This window comes from Podarcis vaucheri, assembly GCF_965113315.1.
Source record: "Podarcis vaucheri genome assembly, chromosome: 8".
Classification (NCBI taxonomy): Eukaryota; Metazoa; Chordata; class Lepidosauria; order Squamata; family Lacertidae; genus Podarcis; species Podarcis vaucheri.
Genome location: NC_138766.1, coordinates 53192725 through 53210612, shown reverse-complemented (window position 1 = coordinate 53210612; position 17888 = coordinate 53192725). Strand labels below are relative to the sequence as shown.

Genomic DNA, 17888 nt, shown 5'->3' with positions numbered 1-17888 from the left:
ATTGCACTTTGTGCACATTTTCATGTGATTCTGCCACACTGAGTGCAGTGGGACTTATTTGTGAATAAATATGCACTGCATGACCCCTTTTCACAAAAAAAGACTGAAGTGCTTTTGAGCCTCCCACTCTCTGTTGTGGTACATGTGAGTGTTGTTGTTGCAGTACAGAACACAGGAGGGCAATTAAGTGTACATTGTGCTAGTAATGTATAGGCTTTTGTTTGTATTTAAAGAAAAGCTATCCAAACCTCACATGTAAAAACACCCTGAAGTATTAAACTGATGCCTTGTAGTTATTCATTTTGTAGAAAAAAGAGACAAACTGATCATTGCAATTTTGCTGACAGCAGCAGTAAATTATTGGTTTTATTATTTATAAAGCATCTAGGAATAGCCGGAGTGCTGTGCACAGATAAAAATAAAAGATAGACCCTGCAGGCTTGGAGTGTAAAAAGCAAGTCTAAGTAAAAGAAGAGAAAATAGATGAAAGGAGGAAGTTTGCTTTAGAAAAGCCAAGATGAAGCACTGAATCTTGAGGAGTCTTTTGAAGGAAGGTAACTCACAGGCCAATTAATTGCCAGAAGGAAGGTTGCCATACTGAAACTACCCATTCACTTATAAATTAACTGTGTTAATGCTGGGTTGATTCTGCAGCCAAATGCTTTAGTTAATGGAGCTCTTATCCCACACCACTCCACTGAAAGTTGTGCAATAGCCATGAAATGAAGTGATGCTTGCATAGATCATTCTGAGTTGTGGATATAAGCCGAGGGATACAAAACTGTATTTACCATGATGATCCCCAAAACATTTATTTCTTTAGTAGGTTAAATTGGCATTTTCTATTATCTTAGCATCTTAAAGGAAAGAAAAACAAAGCAATATTAAAAGGCTCTCATACTTTTCTTGATTGTTTCCCAGACTCCCCATGGGGGGGCCATCAAGTACTAATTGGCATCATGTAGCCATTGGGTGACATTTATTAGTCACTACTGAACATTTGACAGTGATCCCCTATTACTGCGATCACTACTTGTCAAAAGCATCTGAGTGCAAAGTTTTGTGGATTTTTGCATATGTAAAAATGCACTAGGTTACCCCCAGGAGTTGAATTTTCACTCTTGCTTTACCTACCAGCAAAGAATTCAGAAGTTCAACATTGTAATCTAGAATTAATATATGAATCAAGATTGCTTCAGATGTTCTTTCCTTCAGTTATTCACCTTGTGAAGTAATAGTTGTTGTAATAGTAGTACTGTACATATTCTGTACCATCTGAAAGACAGTGCAAGTATATTTTCATCATGCCATTTTAGAGAGAAGGCTGGACTAGAACTGTCTAAGTGTCTCACATGTTAGCCTGCAATCTGAGGTGGTATAATTTGCTTAGTCTATTAAGACTCTGTCTCTGTTTCATGGATTGTTAAAGTAAAGTAGATCACTGTAAAGGGAGGCACCTTTGACTCTACCACCTTCATGTGTTTCTGCTCATGTTAGTAACATCATTTTCCTCATCCTGTGCATTATGATACTAATCACATAGCAGCATGTTTCTGATATTAGTAGTTTTCTTATTTTTTCTCATTAGTGTAAGGTGAAAATGGATAATTGGTTGATAGATATGGGAATTAACTGCGTGAAACGGGTCTTTTCCGCTACGGTGAAGCGGGGACCCTGCTAAAAATCACAGGCGGATGAAGCCTGTGACCATGGGACTCAGCGGGCACCCTTAGCGCCCCCCCAACCCACAAAGGAACCCACTAACGGGCTCTGAAGTGAAGAGGGGGAAGTGGCGCGGTGCTGTGAGTCAACTGCTATTTCCGTGGAGCGAAGCCGCACAGCCGTTGCCGGAGAGCGCTGCCTTTTTCCTGGGACAATTTGGCTTCTAAAAAAAGCACCCGTGAGTACTTAAACTTTGAACAATCAGACTTTAAATAAGGACTTGCGAGCAGAAAGGAATTGGACTTAAAAATTTACTTTAATTTGGTTCTGAAACGGGAAGGTCTAAACAGGAAGTCAGCCTTCCGTTTCTTTGTAGACAGAATAAAGCAAAGACAACGTAAACTAGAGCTCAGAAAATCGCTTCTAAAGGATTGGCTTTCATCATTTAAAATTGTTGAACGCCCCTTCGACAGCAGAAGAAGGGGGATCTTTTTTTTGGACTGTTTAAACCTGCAGAAGTGAGTTTAAAGTAAAGTAACTTTCCACCGTCCTGATCCTGGAGCGGGGTGTCAGGACTGACGTTTGAAGCTCATTGACCAGAGACAAACGTTTTTGACAGATAGTTAAAGGAAGAGAAACATAGTGATTCCATTGTTTCCTTTCGCACTTTAAAGGAACAAATATTGACAAAATATCTTAAAAAGGATACTTTGTTGCAAGAACAAATAGAAGTTCTCCCCCTAGAGGGAGACTGTGAAACTGTAACTAATTCCAGGGAGCTTGCAGCTGTCTCACATTACAATCGTGGGAATGGATTTGTGACCTTGTAGGACAATGTATTCAGAGGCTCTGTTGTGTGCTCTCTGTAAAACAAGTGCCCTACTGGAACAGTTAAGTGAGAAGATGGATTTGATGACTAATGCGGCCAGATTTTTTGAACAGGCAGTGGGAAACTATGTGGAGCCCACCCAGGAATTAGATCAGGAGTGTGTCCTGACAGAGCAGATGAGAGAAGAGGATGTTGCTGAATCTTGGGCGCCAGAGATGGAGGGAGCTGCGGCCTTGCAGGAACAAGAGCTTTTGGATTTGACAAATGAACTTGGAAAAAGCCAGATTTGGAAAGATAAAGTTTGGATTGGTTTGGAAATGGGGGGGTTGGATAGACCCCCCTATGCAGGGATGTTTGGACTTTCCGAGTCTGGCAATGGGCCGTGAGATGTTTGGAGCTGTGGGGGCTCTCAATTTTGGAGGGATTCTGAAACATCTTCTTAAATGCCACATGGAGTTGAGTCTGGACTATGGAAAAGGGGCTGATTTGTTGAAAAGGGTAAAAAACATCACCAAGCTGGAGTTCCCACGAGTGAAAGGAGAATATGAAGAAGAGCTGCGGAAGGGACATGGAAGAGATTTAAGGGCCTTGGATATAAGGTTACCAGGTTAATGCGCTAGATCGATGGGATAAAAAGGACTGACAAAACCCGGGACCAGGAGGAAGGGACGCTGGATGAAGATTGGATTGTTTTTATTTCTCTTTTTATTATCAGGATTGTTTTATAAAATTGATGAATGTTAGAAAAATGTTGGAACAAAATTACTTGGCTCTAGCAAAAATGTTTAAAGAATTAGGTAAGAATATTATGGTTGTGAGAAGTCGGTAAAAATAATATTTAAGTTTTAAGTTTTTAAGGTTTTCTATAAGATACGATGAAAATAGATTAAGGTAATGTAATGACAGAATACTATGAAATATGGAAAGGATTTGCTGCATAATTATTAACCAGGATACAAAAAAAGGGAGGAGGAGGAGGTCAAAGAAAGAAGGTAATGAGAGTTGAGGATGTGAGAATGATGGATTTATTTTTGTTTGTTTGCGGTGTATTTTTGTTTTTTGAATTTGTATTGTTTGATGTGGTTTGTTTTTTCTTTGTTTTTTCTATTTTCTTTTTCTGCTTTGTTTTTTCTTTGTAATTTCAAAAATTTTCAATAAATATCATATAAAGAAAAAAAGATAGATATGGGAGTTGGCAATAGCTAAAGATACGCTCATTCAGAAAGGTGCTAGCAACAGGAATAGTTCACAGGAATAAATGTTAAAATAGCCCAAGGAACTCCACCTGCCCTCTTTAGAAAACAAATGAGAATTGAGGGAACTCTGTTTCAGAATGGTTGTCGTCACTGTGTTCTTCTTAGTCAAAAACTGCACTTCATATAAAGAATAGTGAGCAGCTAATACTTTCTGACTGCTAATTTTGGTCTAAGGTTCTATTTCTACTCTTCTTGGTTGCTTTTCTTTTAACAAATCATACTTTAGGATTGCAGTAGGAAATTTAGATTTAACCTCAAGCACCATGGTTTTGTCTCATCTCTATCCTAATGCAGTGCAGATGTTTAACTGCTGTATGTAAGTCAAGGCTTTATTGCAAAGGTTCTCCTTAATGGAAACCATATGCAGGATTGACTATAGGCAACTCTGAGAGCAGGAAGCTCAAAATCATACAGGAAGGTATTCAAAATACCTGAGATTCTTATTTTTGCAGGACACCATCCAGATGTTATACATAGTACAGCTGTTATTTCTATTTTTAGGGAAGTGGAGGGGGGAATGAGGAGTAATTACATTCTTAAGATAATAAACAATGTGTAGAGTGACATAAGGAAAAGAATATTAATATTACTGAGGCTTACCATAAATTTTTGATTATCACATTTGCAATCACTATGCGGTCTGCACATTTCAAGCCCGTTTCAGCCTTCTATCTGTGGTCTCCAGTCTGAATTCCAGATTATCAAGAATTGCCATTTATATGTTTTCTCTTTTGAGTCTGCTGCATATTTATTTCCCTTCCACAGATGTTCTACAACATTCACACAGATATGTCAGCTTAAGTAATGTTCTATTCTTCCACTTCAGTCATTATACCTCTGGCTTTCCCTTTTAGTGAAATGCATTTAATGTTTCAACATGTGTGTTCTGTTTCGGCCAGCTGCTGGCCTGCTGTGGCCCAACGAGTTTGCACTATGTGGGATGCTAGGAATCTCTCCTTTTCCCTTTTCCCTCTTTCCAATTTCCTGTCTATGATCAACCCTGGTTCTGTTTCAGAACCATAATGCTATAAGGTTCAGGGCTAGTGTTCTGCATTAATTCACTGCTGGGTACAATGGTTGGAGTTTTACTCAGAATTAGAGCTGGGTGATGTTAGGTTTTCAACATCGCCATGTATCACCAGCCAAACATTGTGGTTTGGTGATAAACAGTGGTGATGAAAGAAGCTGCATTGGCCCCAGCTGACAAGGCGCAGGATGAAACTGCCTTACCTCTCAACGCAGCAGCTGAGGCGCTTATCAATATATCACCCAGGACTACTCAGAATAGATCCATTTAAAGTAACAAGTTAGTCATGTTCATTAATTTCTATGGTTCTACCCTGAGTATGACTAATGTTGAATACAACCCAGTACTTTGTTTTTATTGCAACTGACATTTCACTAGGTTTCCTCATTTGACATAAAAGAGGTGATTCCTGTGCTGTCTCCGTTCTGTAATTCATCAGGATGTACCTACTTCACTGATTTGTTTATAGATCTGGGGTAATCTATTCTTTAAAATACTTATCTGGATGCTTACCTAATTGAAATAAAAGGCACAGCAGCTAAACTGTTGTATATAGCAGGTACGTAGTTCAGTATGCAGTTCAGTAAGTGATTATTATACTAAGCTGTAATAACTCCTTTATCATATTTTTACTACCACCAATGGCTGGTTAAAGCTAGTGTGTCTGCAGGTTCACTCTAATATGCATTTAATCAGAGCCAAGGTATAAATATAAGACATGGCAGGGTTTCTTACTTGTAGAGCAGTTCCTCCAAATACTCTCTTCTGCTTTAGCATTCATCACACTGATACCTAAAGTGGAAACTGAAAAGACTCAACTTAAGAACTACCGCCCCATCTCACTCCTAAACGTGGATTACAAAATATTTGCGGATGTTTTGGCTAACAGATTTAAAAAAGTACTAAATGAAGTAATCCATAAGGACCAAGCAGGCTTTCTCCCAGGTAGACATTTGTTTGATAACACCAGGAATATTATCGACATTCTGGAACTTTTACAAACAAACATTAACACCAAAGCAGTGTTAATTTTTATTGATGCGGAGAAGGCCTTTGACAACATTTCTTGGAAATTTATGAAGAAAAACTTGGAAGGGATGGGAGTGGGAAGGGGGTTTGAGAATGGAATAGAGGCAATCTATTCAGAACAAAAAGCTAAGTTGATAGTGAACAATGTGGTGACAGAAGAACTTCATATTGAAAAAGGAACACGCCAGGGGTGCCCCCTATCCCCTCTGTTGTTTATTTCAGTCCTGGAGGTTTTGCTGAATATGATAAGGGAGGATCGGCAGGTACAAGGAATACGGGTCGGAGCGAAACAATATAAACTGAAAGCATTTGCAGATGACTTGGTTTTAACATTACAGGAGCCAGAACCTAGTACAAAAAGAGTTTTGGAATTGATTCAGAAATTTGGTCGGGTGGCGGGTTTTAAGCTGAACAAACAAAAAACTAAGGTGTTAGGGAAAAACTTGACGGTTACTGAAACAGAGGGGTTTCAGAAGGAAACAGAACTAAACATTGTTAAAAAAGTGAAATACCTGGGGGTCAATCTGTCTTCTAAGAATTTGAATCTATTTAAAGATAACTATGAAAAATGTTGGTCAGAAGTCAAAAAAGATCTAGAAATTTGGTCAAGATTGAAATTATCCTTGTTAGGCCGAATTGCAGCTATAAAAATGAACGTTTTGCCAAAAATGTTGTTTTTGTTTCAAGCCTTGCAGGTCGTGGACAGAGTGGAATGTTTTGGAAAGTGGCAGAGGGATGTTTCTAGGTTTGTTTGGCAGGGCAAAAAGCCCCGAATAAAGTTTAAAATACTAACTGATGCAAAGGAGAGAGGGGGGTTTGCCCTGCCGGACTTAAGGTTATATTATGAAGCTGCGGCCTTCTGCTGGATGAAAGATTGGATCTTATTGGAAAACACTGATGTCCTAGATCTGGAAGGCTTCAACAATTCGTTAGGTTGGCATGCGTATTTGTGGTATGACAAGGGGAAAATACATGGAATGTTCAAAAACCATATTGTCAGAAAAGCAATATATATGGTCTGGAAAAAATACAAAGACTTATTGGAAAGTAAAACTCCGAGGTGGATTTCACCAATAGAGGCCAAAGCTCGGAAAACATCCAATATGGAGGCATATTGGCCGAAATATTGGGAAATAATAGAAAACATTGGAGGTAATTGGAGGTTGCAGAGCTTTGAAAAATTAAAGGACAAGGTGCAAAATTGGCTACACTATGCCCAAATTAATGAGGTTTTTAAGCTAGATAAAAAAATAGGATTCCAGGTGGAAAAATCGAAACTTGAGACAGAGTTGTTAGAACCAAAGACCAAGGTATTATCGAGAATGTACAACTTGCTGCTTAAATGGAATACTCAGGATGAGACAGTTAAATCAGCCATGATAAAATGGGCTCAAGACATTGGTTACAATATTATGTCTGAGGACTGGGAAAGGTTATGGACCACCGGTATGAAATTTACGGCATGTAATGCCTTGAAAGAAAACATTATGAAAATGGTATACAGGTGGTACATGACCCCAGTCAAGCTCGCTAAGATATACCATTTGTCTGACAATAAATGTTGGAAATGCAAGGAGGCTGAAGGGACATTCTTTCACCTCTGGTGGACTTGTCCAAGATTGAGGGCCTTTTGGGAAATGATCTATAACGAGTTAAAAAAGGTGTTCAAGTACACCTTCCCCAAGAAACCAGAGGCCTTCCTTCTGGGCATTGTCGGCCAGAAGGTGTTAAAAAAGGATAGAACTTTTTTTATGTATGCTACAACAGCAGCAAGAATTCTTATCGCTAAGCATTGGAAGACCCAAGATTTGCCCACACTGGAGGATTGGCAGACGCAATTGATGAACTACATGGAACTGGCCGAGATGACTGCAAGGATCCGAGACTTGGGAGAAGAGGCAATGGAGGAGGACTGGAAAAAAATTAAAGACTATTTGCAAAAGTATTATAAGTTGTATGAAACATAAGACGCCGTATGATTTGGATCGTTAGCCCCAGCAATGAAATTTAATTATCTATGAAATTGATAACATTTATGAAAGAATCAAAGTTTAAATGGGTAAAAATGACATTATGTTATATCTTTAGAGTAAATGGAGAATAAGAGATTTAAACTTAAATTGCAACTGAAAATATAAAGAAACACACGAAATAAGGGTATAATTTGCTGATAACTTTATTATCAAGAATGCATTATGTGGGAGATGTGGGGAAGTCCAATGGAAATTTGAAATAAGTTGTTGAAAGGGTTGTGATTTTCTGTTCTTTTTTCTTTTTTTCTTCTATTCTGCTTTTCCTTTTGTTCTTTCTGTAACTTGGAAAAAATGCAATAAAAATTATTATAAAAAAAAACAAATACTCTCTTCTGCTTTAAGATCTGTCTTCAGAGGTATTGTGTGTTGCCTTTTTTCATTAGGGCATTTGCTCTTCACAACTTCAATAAAGGATCTCCTTTTTAGAACTGTGTGAATGACCTATTTATTAGACCCAACTGTTTCTGCAGAGTGTGCTGAATCTTTTTTACTATTATTTATTATTTTGGATGCATTTTGTTGCAAATCACTATGGGGAAAGTGTTGTTTAAAATAAACAAAATGAAAGAAACAAAAACACTAATGTTCATCACCACATAGGCAAATTATTATTATTATTATTAACAACATTTGTATACCACCCTATACCTGCAGGTCTCAGGGTGGTTCACAAGATAAAATCACAAAATACTAGTAATCTAGTCCTGGACTAGGGTTGGGGAAATGTGTGTTCTTCCAAATGCTTTTGGACTATACCTCCCATAATCCCCGACAACTGGCTTTCTCGGCTGAAGCTGACAAAATTTGGGAGACTCTGGAGGGCCACAAATTTCTCTATCCCTGTCTTAGAGAAGAGTCACCATAGTTTGAATATCTAGCCAAAGTATCATGTTATATATAGTTATATTATTTTCAAATATTTAAAACTAAAGACACAAAAGCTGCTGTGGATATATCTTTTCTAGATTGCATTACACCGCAAATTTTAAACATTACTTTTATTTGTATACCTATAATGCCTCCAGACATAAGCACACTTTAGAACTTGCATCCAGCCTTGCTTAAAGCAAGACAAGATTTATTACAGAATGATTTTCATACTGAGTGGATGCTTTTTGCTAGAGTTCAGGCGATGTTCCTCAATAAGAAAAACTTGCTTTGGCATTTCCTGCTCCTGATACTATCCAGATATATCTGAGCCAATAATGTTGAGATGTTTGCAAGAGAATAAATACTGGCAGATGTTCCTTGTTAGGCAGCAATTTACTGTGGATTTTACAGTAAAATGTGTGTTTCAAGGCAATGATTTACAGAAATGACTACTGTTGTGTTAGAAAAAATTACATGACTGAAAACCTGAGTTTATTTCATAAACCCAAAGAGTCACATTCTCACTACTTCTCTTCCAGGCGTCTTAAAAATTGCGCCCCCCCCCCCAGCTGAAGGCAGCACAAGGAAGCTTAGTTACTAAAAGGAAAAATAACAAGTAGCCACCCCCCCCCCCCAAAATGGAAGGCATTATTCCTTTTCATTTTGTCTAGTCCCCAAATTCTTTCTGAAGGCAGTCAGAAACGTATTTCCATACTTTTAAAATGCAATATGTATTTATTAGTAATTATGATAAAAGCTCATATTTTACCACACAGACTCCATTGGGGATATGAGCAGCAGCAACAAAAATGGTAAATGCAGCAAGTATTATTTCCTCCAATCTGCCTTGAAATCCAGTTGTTGCTGTGTAGATCACAAGAGCCAATGGAGCAATAAGCCAATGAAGCAATTCAGATCTTGTGTTGGCTATCTGGCACATTATTAATATGCACTGTTGAAATAAAAGTCAGGTTAAGTGGTAAAGGAAACACCAGTTTCACTTGCAGTTCTCGAAAAGGCAAGGAAAAGTAGGACAGCACCAAGATTGAGATTTGCCATATATCATTTGCTTTTGCTGCTTTATTGACCAGGGTCATCAAAGCACTTCAGAGAAATGTGGTTCTCCAGAGGATAAAAATACAACTGAGAGAGACTGCTTTCATCTCTAACCCAATCAGTCATAATCTCTGCTGATTGGTTTTTTATGTAACTATTTATCTGTGTCATGAATGCCCCAAATTCTTTCCCAAAAGGCAACAATTGCAGTAAAATCGGAAGCTTTATTAGAAGCAATATTGCAGGCATGATAGAGCAGCTAGCCAAGTATTAAGGTCAATGTTTCTCCTTGGTGGATAAAGTCTTGGAATATATAGAAAGAAATGTAGCTTCTGGGTCATGTGTCATGTCCACACATAATAGACCAAACTCCATGAAAAGCCCCACGCTTTTGCATGCAAACCAATCACTCCTTCTTTGCTCCTACTCTCGCAAAAGTGGAATTAGCTATCAGGAGGCCTTGGCTTTTCATTACATCTGAACTATGGATAGTGGTTTGTTGCAACCCAAAATGTAATTATTGCTAGCTGACCTTCAAACATGGCTTGTTGTTTCTTTTATTTCTGTTTTTATTGTTGCTTAGAGGCACCTCGGTGCAAAAATGCAAGTAATTAATTAATTGCTCGGTACAGGAGGACAGGCATTAAGGGTGGAATGACAGAGTTTTACATTACTTGGAAACAATTTTAAGGCAACAAGTTCTCCTCTCCCCAAATACCTGGGAAGAGGGATACATTCTACCAGTGCTTCCCTTGGCCCAATTTCTGTACCGATGCAGTAACAGTCATTGGCATTCTCAAACTCATCAGGATTTGAGACTGCCTGGTTACCCATGTGCATTGCGTTTCCTAGAGGAAATTAATGGCAATCAATTTGGCAAACTAAATTAATGCTCCTTTGTGATAATGACACTCACCAGCTTGTTTACACTAATGATTTCTTTGGGACTGATCTTAACAGATAGATATTTTGCGTGGAATACGTGGAAAAGCTTCCTTGGAAAAGCAAATTATCACTGCTGTACAAGTCAAGTGATAGCGGAAGAAGCCAAAGCAACACACATTAGTATCACAATTATTAACAGAGATTTATTTGGGTCAAATTTTATGCTTGCATAGATAACAGAAGCTAATTTCCTTCAGTCTTGTCTAACCATTCTACCTCATTAACATATTTTCTGTAAAGAAGAATTTCAATGAGGACAGTAGCATTTATCTAAAGTTCCTTTAAATGCTACGTGATTAGGAGAACAGTTTGGCTATTGGCTGATGTATACATTCCATTTTCTAATAAAGATGCCCATTATTTTTATGTTTCTAAGTGAAACAATTGAGCCAACATTTCACAATCTACAAGAAGTGAACAAGAAACAATGCCACACGCACAGTATCAACACTACCAAATATAACATTTTTTGTAGAAAAATGGAATAAAACACCTTTTTTAAAAAACAAAAGTAGGTGTATTCAAAGTGAAGCAACAAATTATCAGAAGTTCTAACTAAAAGGGTTTAAGATGTGATTCTATAGCTGATATTGCAGATCATCCTGAGGACTGTTCCTTTTTGCTCTCACTAATTAAGGATTTCCCAAACTTGGGGCTCCAGCTGTTTTGGGGCTATAATTCCCATCATTTATTTATTTATTTATATTTAATTTCAATGCCGCCCTATACCCGAAGGTCTCAGGGCAGTTCTCATAAAATATCAAATACATAAAATCAACAACCCAATAAAAAAACCCTCCAAAGAGCCAGCATTTTAAAAAAGGGTATAGGATGCAGATCAAGTCAGGCAAAGGCATGGTTGAAAAGGAACATTTTTGCCTGGTGCCTAAAGGTGTATAGTGAAGGTGCCAGGCGGATTTCCCTGGGGAGAGCATTCCACAGACGGGGAGCCACTGCAGAAAAGGCCTGTTGTTGTGCTGCCATCCTCCGGACCTCTCGTGGAGGAGGCGCACGAAAAAGGGCCTCAGAAGATGATCTCAGGGTCCAGGTAGGTTCATATGGAAAGAGGCGGTCCTTGAGATATTGTGGTCCTGAGGCATTTAAGGCTTTATAGGTCGAAACCAGCACTTTGAATTGGGCCCGGAAACTAATTGGTAGCTAGTGCAGGCGGACCAGGATCTGTGTAATATGCTGAAACCATCTTGCTCCAGTGAGCAACCCAGCCAGTGAATTCTGCACCAGCTGAAGTTTCCGAATCCCATCATCCCGGACCACTGGTCCTGCTAGCTAGATATTTTGACTGTTTCTGCCCTATCCCTAGTTTTTTTTTCTGGAACTGCTATCCCTTTCTTCTGCAAATAAAAAACTCATGTCAGACGGTTTTATCATCACAAATTATTGGTGCTTAAGTATATCCATTTGCTATATACTGTACGTCTTAAATTAAGAAAGACTATACGGAAATGATGCAATAAATTATCAAATTATCTCAGATTGTTTTATGTTTTCATAATACTACATGCTATACAGTGGTGCCCCGCAAGACGAATGCCTCGCATGACGGAAAACCTGCTAGACGAAAGGGTTTTCCGTTTTTGAGCTGCTTTGCAAGACGATTTTCCCTATGCGCTTGCTTTGCAAGACGAAAATGTCTTGCGAGTGTTCCGATTTTTTCCCGCTTCCCCCCTTTTTCTAAGCCGCTAAGCCAATAGCCTTTTAGCTGCTAATCCGCTAAGCCTTTTATAGCCGCTAAGCCTTTAATAGCCGCTAAACCGCTAATAGCGCTAATCCGCTAATAGGGTTGATTCGCAAGACAAAAAAACCGCTAGACAAAGAGACTCGCGGAGCGGATTAATTTCGTCTTGCGAGGCACCACTGTATTTATTTTATTTGATCCTCAGAAAGAGTATTATATTCAAGAATTTGGACAAAAACAGAGGGTGCCTTCAGACTGTCATTATTTTGAATTTTAGGTTTGCACAAAGTGGATTAAAACACTCTGTTGCCTTGGCACAACAAATGCACTTTTTAAAAAAAGAGTGTGGTTTTTTTGTGTGTTTGGAAAATGACAGGAAAATGTATTGAAAAGTGTGGGATAAATAAATAATGGGAAGATGTGTAAAAAAATCCACAAGCAAATCAGCATGAATGCAAGGTCTCGTCATGCAACTGCCTATAAGCAAATCTAACAAATACTCATTGAAAACTGGACATAGTCTAGGTTTTTAAATCTTCTGCAAGCAAATCGTGCTGAATGATCAAGAAACAGGTCATCTGAAGGAGCTGGCAGCACTAACATTAGACAAAATATATTCAAATGGTACACCTTCCACTCTTCAAATGCAGCTCAGTCCTGAAATGGGTTTTCTTAATCTGTTTCGTGGGACTTTGTTTCAAATAAGTAACAACACACCAATACAACTCCCTAGTCTTACATCTCCACCTCAACCTGTCCAGGCTGATCTTGCTGGGTCTCAAATAAATCATTCACACTTTCCTCCATTCCTTTTGAGGTTGTAAGAAGTGTATCAGATTCTCAGCAAGGAGCAGCTAGTGTTTAAGCTGTGCTTCAAAACATATTCATGAATAGTGATCACTAGAATAATATATTATTGTGAAATTAACTTCATGTTATTTTCCAATGATTCTGGCTTGATTGCATATGTAAAGTTGCATTATAAAGTGCATATTGTTTAATGCATGCAATAGAATCATACATCCTCTCAATCAGCCAGTGAATCAGGCCCTGAGCAGGACATGTTTCTGCTGGTAGGAAGCCTGGACCCAACTTAGTGAAATCTACTATGAGCACACTTACTTTGAATAATATTAATACTGTAATATTAAACTCATTTCCTCTGTCACCTGTAAGGAAACAAGAAGTACCTTTGGTAACCGAGAGATCATGGGAAGGAGCCACGGAGGGGGTTAAAATGGGGAGAACATTTTCAAGTAGGTATTTCCTCTTGGAGTGAAACAGCACTGAGCTTTCCTCCCAGTTCTTAATTACCTGTAAAAGTTCTAATAAAATGTCAGCATTGAACTGGAGCCGTAGGGTTGACTTTCCCACACAGAACAATTATTGTTGCACCTTATTTAATTCAGCATTAATGGACAGAGAAAGGAAAGCCCCAAAGCCTCCTTCGGACAGTAACCAGGAAGTTCCTTCTGAACTTGATTAGGCCCTTCATAGAACACATGACCTGCTTTGTGTAAATTTTTCTGGAAGCTTCACCAGATGTGGATGTGAATGGCTAAACTCCAAAATCAAGGCCATCTTGGAGGAGGTCATTAAAACAGTGATATATTGTATTGGCTTTAATTAATAAATGAGTGTTTAAAATATAACACTCTAGTGTGAGCATGCGCTAAAGATTTTCTTCTGCTACAGAGGCACCTTGTATACTCAGAAGGGCCAGTACACATGTAAGGTTTCCATACGTTCAAGACTTGGCCCAGCTGCTACCCTCTTAAGGACTGTCCCAACACACTTTCTTGCTGTGTGCATTTATGTCCACCTGCAGTTCTGGAAATGCATTGGGCCGCCTTCTGTGGAGCTTTGGACTGCATTCCATCTCTCAGTCTGTGTTTCTTAATATGTTCACAGTAGATGCAGGAGGAATTTATTTTTATTGCCATTTGCTTTGTTTCAAAATGTGATGCAAAGAAAGACATGTACATGGATTAAATAGCCTTTTACTTTAAAAGTACTTGGCTTTAACCCAACTCAAAGTACCTGAATGAAACTGGTTTATCTGTTAGAAAATCGAACACATATAGCTTCATGAAAGTCTATTGAGCTAGGCACCTTGTAACATATACTTTTTTTATTAAATATGTAAAAAGATAACGCAAGTCAAGTTATTCACATATTCAGAGACCAAAAAAAGTCTACTCTATCATGCGACAATTGGTGGGTAACGTAAAATGATTGATACATCTGAATAAGACTTTTTGCATCTATTAAGTCATTACTTATCTATTTATAATTAACAATACATATGTTTACATTCCTTTCAGTTTACATTTAATATATAACCAAAGCTTTATGGTGTGCTATTTAGTAAAAGTAATTACAAATGCATATTAAAACCATAACGGAATAACAGGGTTACTCACCACGGTGGGGGTTGTCCTCTTTCCCTTTCCAGAGTCTCTTCACTCCCCTCAGCACAACTGAGCAGATCAGGCTCCTATATATATTTGTGTACATTATAAATGACTATCCTCCTGCCTCCTAGGCCAGCCACTTTCTGTCTCCTAACAAAAAAGTGGCAGAGTGAAACTGCCCCACAGGTCGATTATACAAAAACAACAGAAGAAAATCAGACACAGTCCACCCCCCTCCCTTTCACACACACATACACACATAGAAGCTAAGTGACAGGACTAGGGGGCAAAGAGGCTTTGATGGGAACTCTCAGGGAACAAAGAAACCCAGAAAAGCCCAGAAAGCACTTCAAAAGGAAGTGATCTGAAAATTTGCTCAAGAGGAAAAATGAAAGGGATACAACTGCATTTGTGACAATGACTGGGTGCTTAAAGGCTGGTTCAGGAAACTTGGAACTGCCCAATCTTCCCTTTGATCACAATGGGCATTTTGAAAACAGCAAAACTAGAATCTTGGGAGACAGCAAGACTAGAAGTAATAATACAATTGTGGGCACTGTAAAACAGAATATGCATTCCCCCCCCCCCTATTCTGCATCATGATAGCATACTACATCCTTCTGAAAGTAACTGTTCTTTTATTGTTTTATGTATAAAGCCTTTAAGTGAAACCAAATCACTTTGAACAATTAAGAATGGGTAGGGTTAAAAAAGGGGGGGCACGTCGATTTTCATGGTGATAAAGTTGAAAGGGATGGGGAGCCAAGCTGTGTAAATATTTCCAATATGAAGAGATTGATTACAGCTCTGTTGAGCTAAAGGGGTTAAGCTAAGGAGATGCAAACATTTCTTCGAAGGTTTAACTGTATTATACATGCTGCCTGAGTTGAATGACTGCATATGAGCCACTTTACTGCAAAAAAGGAGCAATTTAAAGATGTGAGAGCTTCTTGCTTGAATCAATGAAAAGGTAAAGATAAAGGTAAATGAACCCTGGATGGTTAAGTCCAGTCAAAGGCGACTATGGGGTGCGGCGCTCATCTTCTGGAGTTCATAAGGCTACATGGACACCTTCAGTATTTGTAGCCTGCAGGTTGATATTCCATTAGATTTCTGTTGCTGTACTTGCCTAGCCAAATAACCAGTCAAATATCAAACTGAGGATGAGGAATGAAGTAGCAAAGGGAAAAACCCCCACAAATAAATAAAAACAAATAAACCTACAACTGGACTAAGAAAATGTGCAATTTAAGTTTAGGAAATAAGGAATGTTTTAATACATGGTTTGCTATTTTTCTACTACAAAATGTCACCATCTAACTGCAAGATAAATAAAGGTAATATTAAAACCTGTGGCAATGAAACAATTCTGTAAACTAACACTTTGTTCCTGCATTCTGCCAATGCTTTCAGGAGTTGCAGACCACAGAACCATTCCTGTTTTGCATCTCGGGGTAGGCTAAGCCTGAAAAGTGGCACTAGCATCTGTATGGAAAAGAGGTGCTCAATGAACAATACATTTCAAAGAAGACTATAAAAACTTCAGAGGAAAAACCATGTACGATTGTGCTGGTAAATGTTTTGGCATGTCCAATCCTACAATTAAAAAAAAAAAATCCCCCCAATTTCATGTACACACGAGTAAGAGGAAAGTGGTTGATTCACATAATTGCCATTTCCAACAGTGGAAGTTTGTAGCCGTGAAATCTGCAGGTGCAGCTACAGTGGTGAGTTTCACGAATGCTTGAACCAACAAGACACTGAATATGGAACTGGGGGGAAAGAACATTTACAGTAGCAAGGAAAGTGTCACAGAGCTCTCAGTGTAAGAATTAGGCAGGCATGTATGCATATTCCAAAATAAAACATATACTGTGTAGATTTCTAACATGCTTTGGTGTAGAACATCAGGAGGGTTACAGTTCTGCTTTTTTAAAATTAAAAAAGGGAAAAAGTTGCTCACTTGTGTGTTGTGATAAAAGACAGGGACCAGTATAATTTGAGTGTGGTTTCAATAGTTTCCTCTCCTTTGCACAGTCTGACCAAATTTATGCCCTGTTAAAGGCCAAAATTACCACGAAATTGGAGAAATTGAACAGAACAGTACTTTTTGTCATAAGAGATGCCCATATAAATAGTTTTGAACAAATTACAAATGTATCATACTTAAGACAAAAGGAAAAAAAATAAATATATATTTTATATATATATATATTTTTAAAAGCTGAACAAATCTCAAGCAGCCAAATATTTGAAGTTGCATTGGTAGAAAATGGGGACAGAGCCCGGAGACCTTCTCAGGTGCATATCCTGAAAGGAGACTTCTGCAAACACATGTTGACAAAGGATGGGTACAGAATGCAGCTGCTGGCTGACACTCACTATGGTACATTTATGTTAATGGCAGACTGAGAGTGATTGGTTTCAAGTCTGAGGCCACACACGTTCCATTCTTCAGAAGATAAGTTCCCACACAAAATTAAAAAGTAGCAAATGTGCCAGGCTTTTTCAGTACTCTTCCTGCTGCTGGGGCTGTTCATGAACCTGGTCCTCAGCTTCATGTTCATCTGTGTGGCTCTCCTGTGTGTTTAACATGGGGAAAAAATTACAACCATTGAATGAGTGTGTGTGAAGCCTTAGCCAAGTCAACAATATACTGAAAATACCCCACCTTGTCTGCTAAAAATGGTGGCTATTAATGTATATTTAAATAAACCAAAGGATTATTAAAACCAGAAAATATCAGCATCATTCAATTATTGATTTAATGCAAACCCCAGGACTATGTATGGGAAAGAAAAGTTTCAATAGCCTTTAAAATCCAAATATGTAGCTGTGGAGAAGGTTACAGTGCTGAGGCACAGTGGCTGAACCAGAAATCTACACCTTTATTTCATTAAATGCAAGTTAATATGTTGCCAACATTCAAATCCTACCTGCCCCACACCTTGAATGGGCTCAAATCTCAAATAACAAATCTGATTGCTTATATGGCATCCCCCCTACTGGTTGCACTATCTGAGAAAGGCCAGATCACATAACCATCAAAAAAGATTATCAGCTTCTTTTTT

The 17888-nt window shown here is 38.4% G+C and overlaps 1 protein-coding gene and 1 long non-coding RNA gene across 8 annotated transcripts in view; one reads left to right on the top strand and one right to left on the bottom strand.

Moving 5' to 3' along the window:
* LOC309539080 overlaps nucleotides 1-17888 on the top strand; it is a 204004-nt gene that overhangs the window by 5450 nt on the left and 180666 nt on the right. For all 3 annotated transcript variants that reach the window (XR_014222672.1, XR_014222673.1, XR_014222674.1), the window contains one exon: nucleotides 382-554. This is a non-coding gene — a long non-coding RNA (uncharacterized lncRNA). The remainder of the gene's footprint in view (nucleotides 1-381; nucleotides 555-17888) is intronic.
* Nucleotides 15405-17888, bottom strand: part of MAPRE2 (microtubule associated protein RP/EB family member 2) — an 86358-nt gene continuing 83874 nt past the window's right edge. For all 5 annotated transcript variants that reach the window (XM_082234846.1, XM_082234848.1, XM_082234847.1 and 2 more), the window contains one exon: nucleotides 15405-17397. In XM_082234846.1, coding sequence (XP_082090972.1) covers nucleotides 17326-17397 — 72 coding nt within the window. In that variant the 3' untranslated portion in view covers nucleotides 15405-17325. The remainder of the gene's footprint in view (nucleotides 17398-17888) is intronic.